Consider the following 16,847-nt stretch of genomic DNA (forward strand, 5'->3'; position numbering starts at 1 on the left):
TAATCTTCATTAAAATCTAGTTATTTCAGACTTTCAGGGGATTTTTTTCATAATGTACTGAGGTTTTTATAATTGTATTGCTTTTGCAATATATGGGGGCTACAGGAGTTGCTTCTTTGAGAAGCCAGTTTTCCCTTTGTGTGACAGAGCCAATGCCAGCCASCTCCAAGACAGACCTGCTGTTGACTGAGGCTGGGACAGTCAGTGATAGCAGTAGTGCTTCTGGGATAACATATTTAAGAGGGAAAAAAATGTTATTGCACGGAAGTACTCACAGTGACAGAAGAGAGAAGCAAGAATATGTGAGAGAAACAACTGCACAGACACCAAGGCCAGTGCAGAAGGAGGCAGGAGACACTCCAGGGACCAAAGCTGAGATTCCCCTGCAGCCCGTGGTGCAGACCATAGTGAGACAGCTGTGTCCCCGCAGCCCAGGAGGTCAACGGGAGTGCAGAGATCCTCCTGCAGCCCTGGAGGACCCCAGGAGAGAGCTCATGCTGGAGCAGGTGGATGCCCAAAGGAGGCTGTGACCTGGTGAGAAGCCCAGGCTGGAGCAGGCTCCTGGCAGGACCTGTGGGACCATGGAGAGAGGAGCCCATGCTGGAGCAGGTTTGCTGGTTGGAGTTGTGATCCTGTGGYAGATCCAGGTTGGACCCTGTTCTTGAAGGATCGCAGCTCATGGAAAGGGACCCACACTGGAGCAGTTTGTGAAGAACTGTGGTCCAAGTGGAAGATCGTGGAGCACTGTCTGCTGGGGTGAGAGCCCACACTGGAGCAGGGAAAGGAGTCTTTCCCCTGAGGAAGAAACTGCGGCAGAAACTACACATGAAGAACTGACCATAACCCCCATTCCTTTCTCCCTGAGTCTCTGAGGGGGAGGAGGTAGAGAACTGAGAATGAAATAAAGCCCAGGAAGAAAGAGGGGATGGGGGGAAAGAAAGGTGATTTTGAAGTTTTGGGTTTCCTCTTATTGTCCTACTCCTATTATTCATCAGTGATACTTCAATTAATTTCTCCAAGTTGAGTCTGTTTTGYTTGTGATGGTAATTGGTGAGTGATCTCTCCCTGGCCTTGTCTCAACCCATGACCTTTCAGGTTTTTTTCTCCTCCCTGTATAGTTGAGGAAGGGAGTGATAGAGTGGCTTTGGTGGGCACCTGACAKCCAGCCAGGGCCAAAACACCACAATAGTTTATTCCTTTAAATGTCTTGGAAGTGAAATAGTCTTTTGCTGAGATGTCTTTTAATCTCTTCTGATAAGAAAGAACCATGATTTGTTCTTTAAGCACATGCACAGATYGCAGGATTAACAGGTGAAATTAAACTTATTGAAACAATCTGTCTGTGCTCACAACGAGGTATATCCCCCTCTTCTTTACACCATTATAAACCAGGAGTAAATCCACAAAATTTAATGTACCACCATAAATTCAGGCAAATACGTCCCAATGCTCTGAGAGGTTATAAATGGCTAGTCAAAAATAACAACTATGCTTACTTGAAGTGTAAAGCTAACAAGTGGTTTCATTGGAGTAATTATCATWAAATCAAATGTTCACACTGAAGTTCTCACAATCAGCTCACAGAGAGCTAAGAGGAATGTGTTTGTTATGAGTGTTGCCTGTAMAATCATCCCAAACACATGACAGCAAGACTTCCTTTTATTTTGTGATGATATTTTTGTGTTGATTTTCTGCCAAAATTCCAGTTGTGGAAGATAAATCTTTCATTTAAGGCAAGAACAGGGAAAACACAAGCAGAAATCATGAGAGTATCTAGATGCTCTTCTGTGGAACTACAGGAACTTTAAGGCGGGAGCATTCAATTCACATGCCAAACTAACAACTTGCAGCCAGTCATGCTATTATCTGGCTACTCCTTTCAGCACACATTTCCCGTCATTGAATACCACACCTGGGGCCTTTTATCCTTCCCCATTTTATGTTATTCCATGAATATATTGGCCCCAAGGCCAGTAGTAAGAATATGAGGGATAAAAATAATGAGAGGGAAGTGAGAAGAAAAGGYCTTTCTCTTTCATGATGAACAACAGCAATTGTGTAGCATGAGATGGTGCAGATGTGGGAGAAAAATGTTTTTTCTTCCAGGTTTTTCCCTCTTTGTTGTGATCTTCACCTCCTGCATAGCTCTTACTTCCCGGAGTACTTCCCACCCTCCCTTACAGAGCAACCCTATGCTCTATATACCAGCAGACAATTGTGARTCATTTTGGTAGCAGGGATGCTGTGCACACTCGTTCTTCCCTGCTGGCCTGATACTTTATGTCATTTATCACTGTCCTGACTGTCACCTTATGATCTCAAGCACTTGCAACCATTTTTCCCAGGGAGCAGTGGTATCTGGCTGTGCCTGAGGTGTGTTGTCTCACTCTCTCCTGTTTAAGTGTGTGAGTTAGCACATGAAACTGAGGTACTTTGTGCAGGCTTGATTTAGAAATGTAATTTTAATTCAAGCCACGAGGGGACCTTCATAGTTTATTGTCTCTTTCCTGAAGGTTCGTCTGATCCATATACTCAGATCAGTTACAGTTTTGTTGCTTCTTCGGTAAAAAAAAAAGATTCCTTTAAGTTTTTCTTTCATTTAATAGTTGTCCACAGTTTATATMAAAAAGACCACATGTCTTGCACAGAGAAATTTGGCAGATAGCCTACAAAAATTAATCCAAAAACCCAAGAGCTCCCATTTATTGCAGCAATTGTTTTCCCATCACATGAGCTGTGTTTGGAGTCTCATTCTCCTCTTGCATGCAGCAGCTGTGTACTTGCATAACTCGATCTGGTTGTGTTTGTGTGACAAAAAGAGGATGTGACTGTAACATGCACTGACTTGCTCACTTAGTCTAATGAGCAGCAAAGAGAGAACAACTAAAACACACAGCCAGGATCCCCAGCCCCTTTGGAGCTGCTGCTGAGCCACTGAAGTGCCTGCTGTCCCTGCTGCTGCTCCTCTGCCAGCTCCAGCAGGCTGGCCCCTCCATCACCTGCTCTGCTCCCACTCCTGTGTGCAGAGAAGATCATCCCTCAGCACAGCTGCTCCTGACACCACTCCAGAGGGGCAGGCAGCCCACACAAAGCTTTTCCCCTTGGCTTCCCGGAGGAGATGTGCTCTTCATCTCAGTCACAGAGGGGAAGCTCTGCCTCAGGCATGAACACCCCGGTGAGCTGGGATCTTCACTCAGGCACGGCCAGCACTTGGGCCATCCACTTTCCTTCTAGGTCTGAAAAAAGGGCCTTTCTGTGTGAAAACAAACCCAACTCTTTTTCTCTCCAGTTATATCCTGAAAGAGATACTATAACTACTAATAAATGCTTGCATCTGTTGCATCCAAGAGACTCGTGAATCACAGCTCTCAGGTATTTCTCAAGCACTGTCAGGTCACTCTCAGCGTGGAATTGAAGAAGGTGGTGTTTCTCAGCTGTCATGCTCTAAGGTCTCTGAGAAATCTCATATGGGCAATGAACAATTATGTATCTGCTACAYAGGCCAAGTTATACCCAAGGCTCCCCTCTAGCTCATATTTAAACTGKTGTTTTCATGAAATCTTTCTAATTTGTTTAGAAATGTCCATCACATTTTTGCCTCTGTATTGTCAACGTTTGGATGCCCTATGGGAATGCAAACTGAAAGYAGAAATAAGCAATATGTTAATGATAACAATGTTTAGAAAGGGATTTCATGGGAATGAARTAGGCTTTTATTTTTGCCAATATAAATAAAGGCAGAAAGCTGTTTTTGCAGCAGGYGTGTGTGAAATGTGAAACCCTGGCAGTGCGCAGCAGTACCGATATGAATCAGAATGACTGTGATAAGCAAAATGCTGCACCCCTGGAGGTGGGAACATGATCTGGCAGTTACAGCAGCACAGAGAAAATGTGAAGCTCCTCGTTCCTGCCCCTGTCTAACTGCATGTCTGCAGTCAACTCATGTATTGTCTGTCAGTTCAGCAATCTGTAAAACAGGGGCACATTTATTTGTTGGCAAGCATCCCTAGTGGACACTGGCAGCCCTGTCCTGTCGGGAATGCTGGATTTCTTAAGTGAAAAGTACAAGTTACTAACTCCAGGACAGAGTACCATTCCTTTGGTTGAAACAGTTGTACACTTACAAATGCGGTGATACTGACTGAAAAATCTCTTCATTCTTCTGGTAGTTTTGAAAGACTCCGAGTTAAATCTTACTCACACTTTAGAGGTCAGTAGCTCTCTAGAGCAGATATGCTATGTCAGTTAAACCTATCTAATCTTATCCAACCAATCATCACTAATAAACATTATTAAAAGGACAATTTTTTTATACATGGGTTTATTAAAACAAAAATGCATTGCCAGTTTTTGTTTCCATCTTCATTATTTGAAATTAAATCTTAAAAATGATATTTTATAACTGAACTGAGTTGGTAGTCCCAGAACCGTTGCCAAGGTTAAGGTTTCCTAAATAAGGTTTCCTAATCGTAGGCCACACATAACCTTGTAATTGCAGAATCAGCAGACAGAACAACGGCTAAAAGAGACTGGAAACTGAAATGTGCTTCCACATGAAGCAGGGCTCCCCTAAAAGGTTCCTGTTTGACATATGAATGCTCACAGTTAACACCTCTCCTGTGAATAAGTACAGTTTTCTAGCTTGCTTCTAGCTTGCTTCTAGCTTGCTTATCTACAGACAGAAGCTGCCACAGTGATATAAAATAATTACATGGGTCCAACCTGTGTGTATGTATAATCTTGAATACCTATTTAAAACTGCCCTCTGCATTTTCTGCTCCAGCTATAAATTTATCACTATGAGTCTTCTTATAAAACCAATTATAAAATCATGCTTTTGATTAAACTGCCATGACTTCAGGTATATATTAGGTCTAATCAATTCTTATGTTTTGAGACTGCCTTTCTCCTACATGAAATTTGAAACTAATTGCAAAATTAATAATAAAAGCAGAGACTATCTTCTTTCWGAGAGAGCCTAAATTGATTACAGTCTACCATGAAGGAATACCCTCCTACAGGTGTTTTGGTTTTCTCTCTGCCTGTTTGGAGAAAAGTTGCACTGCCAATCATTTTACTCTGCAATTTACTGGTTGTGTTTTCAYCTAATTTGGCAGCAGCCGTCAGCCGTGCCTCACCTACCACATACACTCTGGGAGAACCCCCACAACTGATTCTACACAAACCTAAGTACACCACAAGACTTGGCCATTTAAGCTGAAAATTCAGACTCCCCAGATTCCTGTCTAGGAACCACCTAGTTCCAGAAAAGTGTCCAAAGATGACTGATTATTTATTGAGTTTCTCAGCTGCCTTCCTGCCTGCTCCTGAGCATTCACAAACTGTGGGTGCTATGAGAGGCACAGCAGCCACCTCAGAAAAAGGCATGTCATGTGCTGCCTTTTGAAACAGGCTTTTTCAAAGGTAACTTACAAGATCAGGCTGTAAAATAATAAACTGCAGCCAACTTATCTGACCGAATCACAAGACAGGTTTACAAATTATTTATGGCATCACCGGAGGGAGTAGACCCAGCCGTGGCCCGGGCTGGGACTGCGTTGGGTGTGCAGCTCACACAGACCCTTCTGCAAGGAGCTCCCAGCGCAAGCACCAGGCAAGAGAGAGCAGATGGCGAGAGACAGATGGGAGAGTACAAGGAAACAATGAGATAAATGAGCAAAAACTCAGTAGAAGACTTYAGCATTTGGTTCCAAAATTATTAATTTTACTGATCATTTCAGCTGATGTAACCCTAGGGTAGAACGCCTTTCTTGTTCCAAAGGTCTTAATAGCTACAATTACAACACATGCCGCAGCCCAGCACGGGCTACATTTTAGGTAAAGAGTGGGAGTTAAGCAGGCAAGAAGTACGAAGGCAGGGGGTGTTAAACGCCGCAATTCACTCGTAAAGGGGGCTGGGGTATCTCAGCAACCGGCGGCCTAAGGCAACCCGATCAAGCACCGCTCAGCAGGTAACGCTGCCTGACGGGCAATTGAGGCGATGCCCCAAGCCCCGGTCCCACGCGRGCCAGGCGCTCGCAGCCCGCCGGAGATGGAACAGCGAAGGGTACGGGACCCCCAGAGCGGCCGGGGGAGCACCCTCAGCTACGGGCAAAGTGCGGTGACTCCCGCGCCGCCACCCAGTCCCGCGGGCTGGTGACAGCCCTGTCACACCCCCGCCCCCGCGGGATGCGCTCAGCCACCCCAGGATGCCGCGATCCCGGACGGCAGCCCCRGAGGCCTGGAGGTGCCCCCCGGTGTCAGCGCGCACCGAGGGCAGAGTCACACACGGACCCCAGAGCGCCAGGCGCAGCCCTGAGGGGGCCGAAATCCCCAGAGCGCGTCAAAGGCCGCCTCCCCCGCGTCCCCCAGCGGGGCTGGGCTGAGGCTGCGCAGCCGCCGTGCCCGGGGAGCCGCGGCCCGGCCAGGAGTGGCGGGCGGAGGCGGAGGAGCGCGGAGGTAAGGCGGGCGTGGGGCGCCACACCCGGGCACCGCTCCGGGACTCCCCGAGGCCACTCCCCGGGGGCCGCCTCAGGGAAAGCGAAACCAAAAGGGTGGTGGCGGCGGTGGCGGGAAGGGGCGGGCAGGGGCTCCCGCGGCGCGGCTCAGCTCAGCTCGACTCGATTCGATTCGCTCCTCCCCTCAGCGCCGAGGCGGAGCGGGGCGGTGGCGGCGGGCGGGCGATCGGGCGGGCTCAGCGCGCCCCCATGGCCCTGGCACCGGGTCAGCGGGCACGGTAGCAGTCTCCGGCTGTCGTCGCGGGTGACTCAGAGCTGCCCGGGCAGGGCGAGCYGGAGATGCGCCTCTCCGCCGGGCTCCGGGCAGCCGCGGGAGACTGACTGAGCCACAAAGAAGTTTCCCCGGCGGCGGCGCGGCGCTCACCCATGCACGCCTCCGGCCGCCGGTCCTGGAGCGCCGCTCGGCAGGCGCCAGGCGCCGACCCCGCCATGGAGCCCCGCGCGGGGCTGCACAGCAGCCCGGAGCTCAGCCGGTCCAAGCGGCTGACCGTGGGGGAGCTCCGCTCCCTCTTCGAGGCTCGCTGCGCYGCCGTCGCCGCCGCCGCCGCCCGCCAGCTGCCCGACCGGCCGAAGAGGGGCTGCCGACCCCCCAACGGGGTTCTGCCGCCCGTCATCCCCCGGCTCACCGTCACCGCCGAGGAGAGCGAGGAGGCGCAGGGCAGCCCCCAGGCGCGGCCGTCGCGGCCCGAGGGCGGCGGGCTGAGGACGGGCAGCTCGCTGCACCTGCAGTCCCGCCGGCTGTCCAACTCCTCGCTCTCCTCCACCGGCTCCTCGTCCCTCCTGGAGGACTCGGAGGACGACGTGCTGAGCGACACGGAGTGCAGGAGCCAAGGCATCGTGCACTTGGAGCACGGCGAGGACACCAGCCAGGTAGGGGGCGCGGGCTGAGCGGTTCGCCCGGGACGCGCTGCCCCYTCGCCGGGCCAGCCCGGCTGCGTGCCTCCCGGGCGCCTCGGGGCCGCCAGATGCTCCCGCTTGGAGTGAGGTTTCCGTGACCCAACTCCACGCAAACTCCGGGTAACTCCTGTCCTGGGCAGGTAGCATTGCGCTGCGTGTACAGGCTGCTGCGCCTGTTGGAAAAGCGCTTCTGCACGTGGGCTCCTCAAAAACCCGTCCAGGTGTGCGCTGTTTCKTTCTGCGGTGGAATTGTGCTTGATGTCCCAGGAATATGGAGAGATGTTTTTTGGTCATAAGTGGGTTGTTTTTTCTTCTTTTCCAGTCTCCTGGGTCAGATGCTCAAAATAAAAAAAATCCAGGCATTTCACAGCAGGTATTTTTTGTCTCTTTCATTCCTAGAGTCTATGGTTGTCARTTTTTGAGCCGCTTCTTGCTGTGAGCATGACAGGAGATAGGGAGGAGCTTGGAATGGATAGAATGCATGCTTTTGTCCATTCTGGCAGCAACACATTCTTCTCAGTAAATCCCCTCTGTAATTTGGCAGCTTTCATCCATGAAGTGCACTTTTAAAGGCATGTACTTAGCTGCTTTTTCATGATCTTTAATGCATATTTGCCTGACTGCTTACAGTGTGTTTCTCGGGCTTTTGTACCTGAAAAATACAGCTTTAGTGGATTCCCCCTCCCACCTTTATTGACACCGCAGCTTAAATTGTTGTTCTGCTGCCAACTCATTGGTGCTGAATTGTTTTCAAACAGAACATATGCTTCGATAAAATATGTATGAAGAAGAAGTAATGCAACTTGTAGGTGATACCTCCAGCTGGACTTTTCTCATGGTAATTGTGGGTTTGCTACTTTACAGGACACATAGTACAGGAACTAAAATGCTGTGCACCATACTGGTTTTGTTTGCATCAACTTGTGGCCTGATTTTGGAAGAGGAAAAAAATTAAAAAAAGATTTTGTACGTTATCATGTTGACTATCAAGAAATGTGTMATAATAATACTTAATTTGTTCTTTTGATTCTGAGGTAGAATCTGGTTTGCAGGAGAAAAAAATTACTGTTGTTTTGCTTTCTTTTCTARAATACATGCTATGTGATTTTGTCAAAGTGGTGGGAGAGTAGAAATTAAAGGGCCAAAGGATCATTTGATTTAGCATCCTTGCTATTTCAGTATGTGTGGTCAATGGGGAGCAGGAATGAAATGATGACACTTTAGCTGTAAGAGAGCTCTGACATGGTGTTGTGGCATCTAGTTAAACTGTCTGTAAATATAGACTGAAGCAAAACTGATTGTTCAGATGAGAAGCTGTGCTACCTCAGAGGTTCTGCTTCTGCATCTCTGAAGTCATTTGTATTGAATGCAGTATTGAGTCCTAAATGATTAGGAGTGTATCCTTCCCTGTAGTCTGACATGCATGTATCTAACAGCATAAGTGGATGTGAGTGGTACTACTATCTTTTAGGAAGTCTTTATAGTTACCTTTTGATTACAAGAAAATAAAATATTGAAAGATCTTTAACATTGATTTATAGACAAACTAAAAATATCTGTATTATAAATTTTTTAAACTATGAGAGATTGTCCTGTGTCTCTCACAGGTGTGTGGGAAATTGAGAACTTAGATAGTATTATAATAATGCAGTTTTTGAATAAGTTTTTGCAGTTTTCCAAAGTTTGGTGCTGCTACAGGACTGTTTAATGTCTCCTTGGTAAAGTATTCCCTCAACTCAAGCAGAATACTTGACGTTTTAAAAGGCTGAGTTACATTGCCATACCCGCAGTGCAGGGGAAGATGGGCCAAATTGTCCACCAGGAGCTTGCATTCTGACTGACTTTCTTTGTGTCATTATCCTTCCTGTGGCAAATTGTCAAACCAGAGCAGAGACTGGTACCTAGAACTCTAAACCAGCAGTACTTCATGGCATTACCTAATAGATAAAATGGGCCAAATAGTTCACCTGCTCAATGAGTGCTTATGTGGTTCATCCCTCCYTTCCTTGCTTTATTTCCCACCAGGAGCTCAAATCCTAGGATTCTGCTGTTTCTCTGGTGGTCAGGTGCACTGTCCATCTCAGGTGGTCGCACTGTTCACTCACCGGTACCTGGAGGCATCCAGGAAAATTCTTGTGATTGATGTGTGTTGGTACTGCACAATGCTGTGACACTCGCAATCTGTGCGCTGTCCAGTCTTGATTCTTTAGTAAAGCAGTGACTTCATACCATGCCAAAGTTGGAGTCTGTGCTTTGAACCTCTGAGGGTTCAACTTTGCAGGGTGTGTACTTTCAACTCTTAAATAYTGAGGCAGGATGCATGAATGTGTTTTAAAATGAAAGTCATTGGATTCAAGGCAGGCACATGCAGGTGAGAATAACTTCAAATTTTGGGATAACCCAAGGGATGGTTTTATATTTTGAGGATTTTCTTGGGAGGCAATTTGGAACATTTTGTTTATATTGTTTTCAGTGTGTTTTAATAGGTGAAGGCTTGTTTTAAGAGCGGAACACAAAGGATAGAGCCCTTTTTGAAGGAAACTGAAAACAGAGGTGGGCCAAAGTTACTGTTTTCTAATTCATGGAAAATTTCAACATTTTAACATTTCCCTTGTATTGGGGAATTCCCAGAGACTTTTCTCTGGAAATGTTAGAAATTTTTTTGGACCCTGGCACCTTATGATTAAGCTCAGACTGGTGCTGGACTGTCAAGCCTACCAGGGACCTTGGAAACTTGCCCAGGTCTTCAACTGTGGGAGCAGAAGTTCTGATAATGTTCCTGTTATCAGAGCTTCAAGGCTTCCATCTGGAGACCCAGGAACGTGACACCTAAGCTGAAGAAGGCCCTCCCAGGCCTCTCTACTGTTCCCCTGGAGGTCAAGATCCAGTTGAATCTGAAATATTGTGGGCTCTCAAGCTCCCTGTGCAGGRCTGTGTATGAGGTGGGAAGCTCRGGAGCCTCGGTGTCCAGGGCTTGCTGCTCTGGAATTCTCAGGCCTTAAACCCCAGGATGGTATGCCTGAGAGTACTATCTCTTGACTGTATTCCTTGGAGGRCAGTTCTCCTTGGCAGTTTGCTTGGCAAAGAGCTTTTCAAGAGGATAAGTCATTCAGTTAAGTGTTTCACAGAGCATTCTGGGTTGGATAGATTGACACATCATGACAATGTTAAATTTTTGTTTCTTCTTGAGCGCAGTACGTGGGCATGTCCCTGGAGTATTAGGGCCCATGTGTGGGCAGAGAATACCTTGGGACCATAGCTGATGATGACAGTGCAGTCCCTGCCTGGCTGTGCTGGGCCATTTGCATCTGGGCTGGCCCACCTTTGAGAGAAGCTCAGTGGGTGGTGTTCCAGTTTCTCTGCATAAGTTATTCATGCCATTTTGCAGTAATCAGTGGAGGCTTTGAAATGGGGCTGTCCTGGCCTTCCTGAAGGAAGACCCTTCCAACAATGAAGGGTTGGAAGTATGAGAGAAGCCTATTCTGCTGTTGTCCTGTTCGTTCAACTTGTGGTTCAGTGGAAACCAATTGTGCAAAGCTGTGCTAATGGAAACTGCAAAATGCCATAGCTGGGGCTGCGTAAAGCTTGGCAGTTAACTTAAAAGAAAAAAATATTGGTTATTTTTTAAATAGCGAACTGCGGAATAGATTTTACCCTATGTCAAGAGCTAACATTTCTGCCTTRCCTTGCATTTAAATGGGAAGCATACTTTTGTAGCCTTGTTCATGCCATCTGGGAGGTGTATGTACACAGCTGAATCTTGCAGTGAAAACACCAGTGGTGCGTTTATAGTAATGGTGAGAGTACAAGAGTTACATATTTTTGTCTTCATTCTGTGAATGAGCAGTTTTAAGAAACACAAAGTCTGGTTAGCACTTTCTTTGTTGGGACAGAGACTTTAAAAAGTGGTTTTCACAGAGAATAAGCACCATGATAGTGTACAGCAACTTCTTGTCCTCTTTATAGAGAATGTTATTTACTGGATAGAAACATGCCAAATAAATCTACTCATTTTCATAACTGTGACCTGTCATTCCAAATTCCTAGAACTGTAACCATGAGAACAGCTGACAGTTTGCTAGGGAAAAAGCAGTTCATTTCTTGCCTGCAATGACACCTATCCRGAAACTTTGGGGGATAGCCATTAGTGAAGTGCATTTGGTTTGGTTTTACTGATCTTCTCGATGTTATTTTTCATAACATCAAGTACCTGAAAAAGGACAAGTGTGTAGAAAGGCACACACACTTAATAGCTAACTAACTAAATAAATTAATAAATACGGAATGAAAGTTTCAACTACTTTGGCTCAGGGGTGGGTTACATAAGCTAATGCAGTAGAATAAAATTGTTATTTTTAAATGAAGAATAGGAATGACGGGATGACATAAGTAAGACTGTTAATGGGGTTTTAGCCTACTCTCCAAAGGAAAGAAAGCATGTGTAATCACTCCATCARTTCCACTTCAACAGCTTTAGTAGGTTTCAGTCAAATTTGGCAGTGGCATAGACATCTCAAAGTTTCTTCAAGAGCTCTTTAAAGTTGCACGRAGATCAGTCTGAATGGAAGAGCAGAAACCAAAATCAGTGCATACTTTTTCTTCCCTGGGAGAGAAGGTGCCAGAGGAGCTAAACAGCTGTCGTCTGTTTTGCTTGTTGCCTGGCAAATGTTCATACTGGATAGTCCACWGGTGCTTCCATRCTRGATCCAGCTGTAGCAGGCAGTGTCTCCTCTCCTGAGGCTACTTAGGAGAAAGTGTGGGAGGGAGCATACAGGGATGTGGGCTGGTGAGGTTAGGGAATGTGGAAGGCACTAATTGAGGCACGGGGGAGAAAGTTACAAGATGTGGAAATGTTAAAAAGGTTGCAGGGCTTTTGGAACCAGTTTATAGAGGACAAAGAGAAGCTGTAGATAATCTGATAAGGTGCAGGACAGTAGATACCAGTCAAATAGAAACTGTGTTTCACTAGGGTGCTGCACAGCTGCTTTCAATAGAACACATTTCATGCTTCTGAAAAAATGCAGATTTATAATGAYAGTCCCAAATACTGAAATCTTCCCTTTGTATACTGAGCAAATATGAGGTGAGCAGCAGTAATGTTCCACATTTGCACAGTTCTTGGAACAAAACTCTGAACTCAGAGCCTTCTCTSAGTTTGAGGATGAACTCTTCGCCACTGTGCACTGCAATGGTGGAGTATACCAAAACATCAGCAGGATCAGGTCTAATGGCGACTGTTTATTAGTAATGTGGATTCATGTATATAAGGAAATGACTTTTAGCTCTTACTGAATTAGTTGAGAGAGGCAAATAGATGTCTTATCAGATAAGTTTCTAATCCTGGATATATCTGAAATGGTGATTTAGAGGTTACAAGRTTCTTCTCTTCTGAATCAATTTTGCTCTGATAGTTTTCACTTTTCATATGTTAAAGGACATGTTGTTTGGGCGTACAGTCTAAAATTGAAAGAACTCTGTGATAACCTTTTCCTTATGGACCTGCTGGATTAGGTATGTTGCAGAAATTTCTCTATATTTGCACTTTTAGTGTTTGTTCCTTCCTATAATGCTTGTTGCAACTGGCAAAGGGGGGAAAAAGTAACAGCAACTCGTCCTCATTGGGTGATGTCTATTTAAAGAGGTCATACCTAAGCATATTTTTCTCAAGCTGTCATTGACTCAGCAGATTTATTTGTGAAAACCCAAGCCAGTCTCAAAACGAATAAGGRTAGTGGCTGGAGCAATAGTTTGGAAATTTTGAGTTCTCACACTATGACCCTGATAGATTGGTTTGATTAGACTGAATATTTTTAATTGATTAATTACCACATGTAATTAATGTGGTAGTTTACATATTCAAAAATGACCTCAACTCACATCTAAAGTTTTATTATAAATGGAATGTGTTAAAGTGGATCAGTTTGATTAAATGCTCACAATGTGGTGCATTTTATGTTAGAAGCTGAGAATGCATATTGTATTCATGTGGTAAATAGCTGTTTAGTTTAGCAGTGGCTCAGAGAAAAACTAAGGATCATCATATGGCATTTTTTAGTTATTATCTCTAAAATCTGGTGGCASGAAAAGTAATGTTAACCTTACACATCTTGGAAGGACAAGGTGATCTTATGTACAGCAGCAGTGGGGTCTGTCTCTCTTCTTCCTTCTCTGTCAATGTAGTTCTTGCAGCGAAAGGGGACTGAGGCAGAGAGAATTGGCTTGTCAGTCCATGTTAATTTGGATCTTGCATAGCGTAGGTTTAAACTGATTTTTAAGTGCTCTTCGCTACCGACAGAGCTTCATTTCAAAAGCTCACAAGTTGAGTAAGATGGCATTGTCTGTCCAAACCATAGCATACCTGGGGAAAAATACCATAAAAAAAAGGAGGGGAATGGGAGCAGGTGTTAGTCTCTATAAACTCATTCTGAACTAAAGCAAGGAGAGAGGCTACCTGTTCATCCAGTGKCAGACTAGCAAATACGTTGGTATTTTGCTTAACTGATCCATTCCTGTCAGTAATGTCAGTAATGGAGAATGTTTTCTGGGGTAACGCATAACCAGCAGTATCTGAGTGGAGTTTTGGACTGGTGAATGCTGAGCTTCTCACAAGGGATGAAGTCTTTTATATTCCAAAAGATGGAGGCGTGAGACTGATGCTATGAAACCTACCCTGAACCCATCAGGCCTGGCTATTGTTGCTCATTAGCAAATCTTCCATTCCTTGGCAAGCTTGGGAAGAAGTTTGCCAAAGACAAATCGGCAGCTCATTTGAAGCAGCAGTCATAGACTTGACATGATCCAGATTTAGAGCTTGGGACAGACTCTCCAAGCCAGTTGGTGACTAGAGAAAGCATGACACAGATGCTGCTTTGTGGGAGCTTGGCATTAACCCAGCATCCAGGAACACTCAATATTTACAGGCTGAAATATTCAAGTAAGGTGACACAGTGATGCAARCACTTTAAACTGTTTACCTCAGCCCACTAATACCACCTTTATTTTACTCACATTCGACTTCAGTCTGCCATTCTTATTCAGCCTTCTGACCTCATCTGTACATGCCCCACATTCATAACAGAGGTGTGGTTACAGGTGATAAAGAGTTTGTATAGAAACTTGTTGTGTCTGGGTGTCAGTGGTACTGAAATATGTCTGATTCATCCAGAGGATCAACAGGAAGCTGGGATGTCGCAGAACTCTGTGAGTAAGTTAGTGGGAATGGCACAGTTCACTTGGGATTTATCAGAGGAAACTAGTTCATACATACTCCATACAATTTTCATGTGATGAGGATAATGCCTCTTGATAAATTACACTGATTATTGCATAGAAAGAGAAGGTCTGTTTTCAGTGATGGTAGATGATCATCATTAATTATGAGTATAACTGATTCTGTCTCCTGGTCTCTGCTCCATCCCAGAGTAAAATGATCCGGTCTTAGCTATAGTTGCCTTCACTACTCTGAGCTGCTACAGAGAACACAGCTTTCTTTGTGTCTTAGGTCTTTTCAACCAGCTGCGTATAGCTGAGAACACTGCAGCAGTTCTTTTTAGTGATGTTCACTCAAGACAGTGCATCTTTTCTGTGCTCTACTTTCTTTGCTTCCTGTGGTGGAGTGCTGAATCAAATGCAGGCTTCTACTTCTCACCTTTGAGGTGCTGGTGCTAGTCAAAGTCTGTTTTGTGGGCACACAAGGGATCAGTGTAGCTCAGCTGTGAGGGATGTGTTCAGCCATCCCACTCCAGGCACAGGAGGTGAGCTTGAGGAGGCTCAGCTGTGCATGAGGCAGCTGTGAACTGGGTTTTCCCATACAAGAAGGCATTTCTCACCAGCACCAGCCAGCACTGTCTCGCTCTGCAGCACAGACTTTAGAAATGGAGGGAGCATCGTTGCAATGTGTCAACACCTTCCACTATAGGAACCTTTTCAGAGGCTCTGAAATCACCATCTCTGCTGAAAATCTTTGAAAGTCCTCTGAGCATGTGGCACGGGTAGTGGTACTGTGTTATGCTTTCAAATGACGAGTCTAAGGGTACGCATATTGTAAAGGGTAGCTGCAAGGTTCTAATGCAGGCTAGTCGAGAGCAAAACTTTGGAATGGGGGAGGTAAGAGGGTTGTGATACAGGTTATGTACAGGTTATGTACAGAAAGGAGGGGAGTGACGGAGTGGTTGGAAAAGCTGCTGGAAATGTGAGAGGAAGGATGAGTGGGAAGAGCAAAACTTAATGGACAAGCAGATTGTTGCTTTAAAATTCAAGGAAAATACATTCTCAGATCAGGAGAACATGTGATTGCTATATTAAGAAATTATCAGTCAAACATTGAAAGTATATGTAATGGAAGAACTCAAGTGCCTGCAGTGTGGGTATGTTCATGTGGGTTTGTCTTTCATTACAAGCAGGCATAGCACTTGACRCACAGAATTCATGAGTTTCAACTGTTTCATATTTCCAATCAACTCAAAGGACAAGTTACAACAGTGACTGCTGACAYGTATTGCAGAGCTCTGTTTATTCAYAGATAAGGCAGATACAGGGAGGGAAAGATTGACTTCCCAATTTAATGCTGCCATGCTGGAATCATGCATAGCTGAGCCCTCCTCAAGCTCACTTCTTTGTATGGCTGAACACATCCCTCACAGCTGAGCTACACTGATCCCCTGTGTGTGCTGCGCCCAGCAGTCTCCACAGAAGATAATTAAATACTAATGAGAGTCTACTGCAAATTAATTTGAGGTTCTTACAGCTTGCCAGACTTCGTCAGGTTGACTTCTGCTCTTCCCATTGCTTACTCCTGCTTTGAAAACGCTCCTCTTTGTAGATTTCAGATTCCTTCCTCAAAATTCAAGGTTAAAAAGCTTTTCAGAGGATTCATTAGAAGTTTTGTAGTGGGGTCAGTATGAATCTTCTTCTAGCCCTKGAAACTGCTCAAGTTTTGTTAGAGTTGTTCAGTCTGAAGCAAACCAAACCATTTTAGATCTTTGAGGTGGTAACTTAGAGCAAATTCCCAGAGAGTGAAACTCATACAAAGATTTCTTGTGCATTGGCACTTTGGTGGTTGTGCAGGAAATCTTGGTTTTGAGACCTGGTCTTCTGAGTGAGGTAGAGCTAGACAAAGTCTGTATGGCCTTTGTACTCTTCTCCATTGTTGTATGCTTATGCGATGCCATAGAAAGGATACAAATTTGTGTGAATAGTGTTTTTGCATGCAGATCAGCTGTTATCATCTGCGGGGTTTGAGTGGGTTGTTGGCTAAGTGCACTTGACCTGAATGTTCTAATCACGATAAGCTGTGCTTGCTGTGGCCTCCCTCCTTTGCCACCCATGTGTGTTCTGTAGGAATGGCATCACTGACCCCACTAAGGGTCAGCTTTGTTCAGAGGCAAATGTAATCTGAAGGAGCTAAGAAACCTTCCTACGCTTCAGCTCTCA

The 16,847-nt window shown here is 45.4% G+C and overlaps 1 protein-coding gene across 2 annotated transcripts in view; it reads left to right on the forward strand.

Annotated features, from left to right (window-relative positions):
- The first annotated feature begins 6,693 nt into the window (after window positions 1-6,693).
- ITPKA (inositol-trisphosphate 3-kinase A) overlaps window positions 6,694-16,847 on the forward strand; it is a 38,802-nt gene continuing 28,648 nt past the window's right edge. Inside the window, exons 1-2 of one of the 2 annotated variants that reach the window (XM_057365654.1) lie at window positions 6,694-7,388; window positions 7,738-7,788. In XM_057365654.1, the coding sequence (XP_057221637.1) occupies window positions 6,885-7,388; window positions 7,738-7,788 (555 nt within the window). In that variant the 5' untranslated portion in view covers window positions 6,694-6,884. The remainder of the gene's footprint in view (window positions 7,389-7,737; window positions 7,789-16,847) is intronic. The other variant, XM_057365663.1, reaches the window with a different exon arrangement.

The sequence above is a fragment of the Malurus melanocephalus genome, unplaced genomic scaffold (genome assembly GCF_030028575.1).
Source record: "Malurus melanocephalus ecotype Western Australia unplaced genomic scaffold, MMel_1.1 scaffold_2, whole genome shotgun sequence".
Lineage (NCBI taxonomy): Eukaryota > Metazoa > Chordata > Aves > Passeriformes > Maluridae > Malurus > Malurus melanocephalus.